At 31.8% G+C, this 4,720-nt stretch overlaps 1 protein-coding gene across 1 annotated transcript in view; it reads right to left on the bottom strand.

The window, feature by feature from the left end:
* LOC119597939 (teneurin-a-like) overlaps nt 1–4,720 on the bottom strand; it is a 322,308-nt gene that overhangs the window by 77,854 nt on the left and 239,734 nt on the right. The window contains exon 15 of the mRNA XM_037947607.1: nt 2,463–2,670. Within this exon, the coding sequence (XP_037803535.1) occupies nt 2,463–2,670 (208 nt within the window). The remainder of the gene's footprint in view (nt 1–2,462; nt 2,671–4,720) is intronic.

Here is a 4,720-nt window from a genome sequence, read left to right on the forward strand (position 1 = left end):
TATTTTTAATAATATAATATAATAATATAATAATAATATATATATTTTTTATATATATATATATTTATATATATTTATATATATCATTATAATATATATATTATTAATAATGTATATATCAATATATATAAATATATATAACAAAAATATATATAATATATTATATATATTACTATATATTATATATATACTCTATATATATCTTACATAAATATATATACTAAATATATATAAATATATATCCATATATATATATATATTAGATATATAATATATATATATATATATATATATTATATATATATATACCATATATATATACCATATATATATACCACACATATATACATGTAATATACATACATACATTCATACATATATATACACATATATACTGTCTATCGAAAATGCTTGTGTACAGGAGGCTTGCAAGGAAAGGAGGCGTTCAAGGCAGACGAGACAGGAGGACTCTGGCCAGATAAAGTGACCGGATGTGACGTCATAAGGGAGGGAGGGAGGGAGTGGGCGGAATGGCATTACTAAAAGGGAGAGAGGAAGGAAAATGACCAAAAAGGATAAAGCAAATTAAGAATGTGGGTGATAAAAGGGGGAAAGAAGAAAAACAAGAAATAGTAATAGAAAATAATAACAATAAGGAATATTTACAAAGGAAGGAACTGGAGAGGAAGAAACAAACTGGGGATTTTCAAAAGACGTGATAGGAAGGAAGAAAAAAAAAAACAAAAAAAAAAAAAAACATTTAGAGGTAAAGACGTAAAGAATATTAATAATGATGATTGAGGTAAACACCAAAAATAAATAAATAAATAAATAAATAAATAAACGAAATAACAAAAATAGATGAATGAAACAATACGTTCATGGCTCACATAAAACAATAAAATCATTAAAAATATATATATATTACAAAGTCAATTCAAAAGTTATCAAGTTAAAATGAATTTACCGACATTGAGAACAACGCATTTTATTAAAATTACTTATAATACTTCAAAGAAACTGATGAAAATATTAGAAAAGCGACAGAAAAAAAAAATCAAGCAGTAACTCAAATCTCATTATTTAATACTTAATGGTTTAACCAAAGGACCGAAAATCTTTAGAAAGACACTTGTAATATTTAACAAACAAAGTTCACAAACTTAATATATATAAAAAAACGAAAATCAAGTGAGAACAAAACATACTGAATGGAATTTTAACGATTTTTTTTCACAGAATATAATAAAAATACAATCGAAAATAACAGTTTAATCTAGCCACTGCATCGCCTCCGTATACTCTCGCGGGAAGAGGCTGAAAAAATACTGATAAAGGAAGTGTGAAGGAAAGGAAGGAAGGAAGGAAGGAAGGGTGGGTGAAGGGCACATGAACTAAGGACGTGAATGAAAGTTTTGTTACACAGAATGTTCTAGAGAAATAAAGAACAGCCATCAGAAGAAGAAGAAGAAGAGGAATGAAAAGAGGAGAGGAATTTGACTTTTTTTTTTTTTTCTTTTTTTTCTTTTTTGATTTGCTACTAATACAGGGAAAGGACAAAGACCAATTACTAATGAAGATCACACCTATTATCAGGTTTTTGAGCGGTGGTTATTCTCACCAACATCATTCTAGGAAGAATATAAACATGGCGGTTAGCACCTCTCGTTAGACATTAGTAAGCATAGATTTTTTTTTTTTTTTTTAATACTGTACAGAAGGGGGATGTAATAGCTGGACCTAGTGGGAATATACAAACAAAAACAAACAAAATCGGGTGGTTATTTTTTTGCTTTTCACAGAATATTTATCACATATTTTTCCCATTACAAAATGATACATATCCCCCCAGGAGAGCTACAACTGGGCCGCTCGACTCACTCGGCTCACGTTTACAAAAGAAAGGAAAAAGTAAAAAAAAAAAAAAAATCAAAGTAAAAATGTGTGCGTGTATATAAATATATATACATATTTTAAGATATATATGCATATATACATACCTACATATATATACATATATACATACATAAATCTATATACATATATACACATAGATATGTATATGTATACACATGTATATACATATACATATATATGCACATATATATACATATACATTTATATGCATATATATATATATATATATATATATATATATATATATATATATATATATATGTATATATATGTATGTATTTACACATATTCGTATATGAATAAACCATTGTTATTATCGTTATCACTTTCAACCTTTTTCATCATTGTTTCTCAATAGAAAACATTATGAAACCAGCACCGGAATATCAAAAAAGAAACACGATCGAGCGGGTGAGCCCAGCGACCCGACACATAATTTTTTTAAATAATAATATTAATAATAATAAAAAAATAAAAATAAAAACATCGTCATAACACAGGGCACAGGACATCAACGCTAACCAACGCTCTTAAAAACACGTTACCTTTCGCTATACTCGTCCTTCTGCGCGAAACTCTGGACACTCGAGTCTTCGATGATGAACTTGACCCTCTGGTAGAAGGATGCGGTCACGGCAGGAGGCTGCTTCCTCAGGAGGACTTCTACAGGGTCGCTGGACACCATGCACATGACGTGGTCCGTGCATGCCTTGGTGGAACAGCATTCGGAGTCCGAGCAGTCGAACAGCCCGTCTGTGGAAGAGGTGGTTCGGTTGTTAGGAAATGGGTGGTTCGGTGGTCGAGAAAATGGTTGTTAGGAAATGGGTGGTTCGGTGGTCGAGAAAATGGTTGTTAGGAAATGGGTGGTTCGGTGGTCGAGAAAATGGTTGTTAGGAAATGGGTGGTTCGGTTTAGGAAATGGGTGGTTCGGTTGTTAGGAAATGGGTGGTTCGGTTAGGAAATGGGTGGTTCGGTTTGGTTGGGAGATGGGAGGATATGGGTGGTTCGGTTGTTAGAAAATGGGTGGTTCGGTTAGGAAATGGGTGGTTCGGTTGTTAGGAAATGGGTGGTTCGGTTGTTAGGACATGGGTGGTTCGGTGGTTGAGAAAATGGGTGGTCCAGTAGTTGAGAAAATGGGTGGTTCGGTTGTTAGGACATGGGTGGTTCGGTGGTTACAAAATTGGTTTGATATTGGGGTGATCATAGAGTGATTGTAATGACAGAAATGCGAGAATTGATGTGGATGGGGATAGCAGATGGTGATGTGCGATGGATGTCATGAAGGTGATGCGAGAGATGGTGTGAAGGGGGGGGGGGGTGATAGTGATGGGAAAGATGTGTTGAAGGGAGATGAGGATGGTGATGCGAGAGATTTTATGATGCGGAATGATGGTGGTCGTGATTCAGTGAATGGTATGCTGCGATGAACATAGGAACTAGCGGTTAAGGTCATTTTGGTATTTAATAATACTAGAGACAATCTTCATAATAATTATAACATTAAAACAACAAGAATAATAATAAAAATTTTATAAATAAAATAATTATCATTATCATTATTATAACAATAGAAATAAAAACGACGATAAAACTACATATATGTATACAAAACGATAATGGCGTTTTCAAAGTACATGAAAACGGTTTTTCTCAAATATGGCACTTTTTCGTTAGCTCTGTCAATCACAAATTGATTTTTTTTAATCCTGTGCGACAGATGACTACGTTTTGCATTAAGAAAGCTTCCAGAAAATTCCGAATTTTGGTAAAATCGAATATGCAATTAATAGAATCCTAGCTATCATTCTGATCTTTTTTTTTATATAAGAACTTTAAATCTCAAAGTGTCAGGAATGGAATAAAAAAAAATATTAATCAAAAGAACATGTGGTTTTAATGCACTGGATTTGTACCAACAGTCTTTTTTTCTCTCTCTCTGGCAGTAAGAGTTAAAGGATTATATGAAAAAGAAAAAGAAAATGCGGATTTAATTAAAGAAACGCAAAAAAAAATTGAAAAAGTAATGAAACAGAACGAAAGAAAATAAGAGAGAATGGCTGATGAAAAGTGAAGGGAAAAAAAAAAAAAAAAAAAAAAAAAAAAAAAAAAAAAAAAAAAAAAAAGTGGAGGCATGGAAAAGAGAGCGAATATGAGAAAACAAGAAGAAAAAAAAAAAGATGAATGTTGAAAGCATAAACAGAAGTTGATAAAAGTTGAAGAAAAAAAAAAAAAGACAAGAGAAGAAAAAACAAGCTAAACCCGAAGAAACAAAAGAGAATTGATAAAATCTGGAAAGTCCAAGATCAACGAAGACGAAGAAAACGGAAAAATCGAAACACCTCGACGAAATAGAATGGAAAACCAGAGAAACTGACAAAGTTGAAGGAACAGAGGAAGAAACAGATAAGAATTGATAAGATTCGAATAAACTGAAAGACGAAGACGTAAGAGGAAAACTTGATAATGTGACACAAAGGCGTTGGTAAGAATTTAAATGAGATCTCAAATTGGGATGACGAATGTACGTAAAAGATGGAGAAAGAAAGACAGAAAGAACCAAGAAAGGGATAACAGGAATGTAAGAAAGGAAGAGAGAGGGAGAACATGAAAGAAAGGAAAGGAAAGAATGAAAGAAAAAAGAGAGAGATAACAGGAATGGAAGAACTGAGTAGAGAGAGAGAAAATAAAAGAAAGAAAAAGAAAGAAGAAGAAATAAGAAAGAGAAGTGAGAAAGAGAAAAAGAAAGAAGAGAGAAAGTGGGGGAAAGAGAGAAAAAAAAAATAGAAAGGAGAAAAAGGGAGAA

The sequence above is a fragment of the Penaeus monodon genome, chromosome 40, assembly GCF_015228065.2.
Source record: "Penaeus monodon isolate SGIC_2016 chromosome 40, NSTDA_Pmon_1, whole genome shotgun sequence".
Classification (NCBI taxonomy): Eukaryota; Metazoa; Arthropoda; class Malacostraca; order Decapoda; family Penaeidae; genus Penaeus; species Penaeus monodon.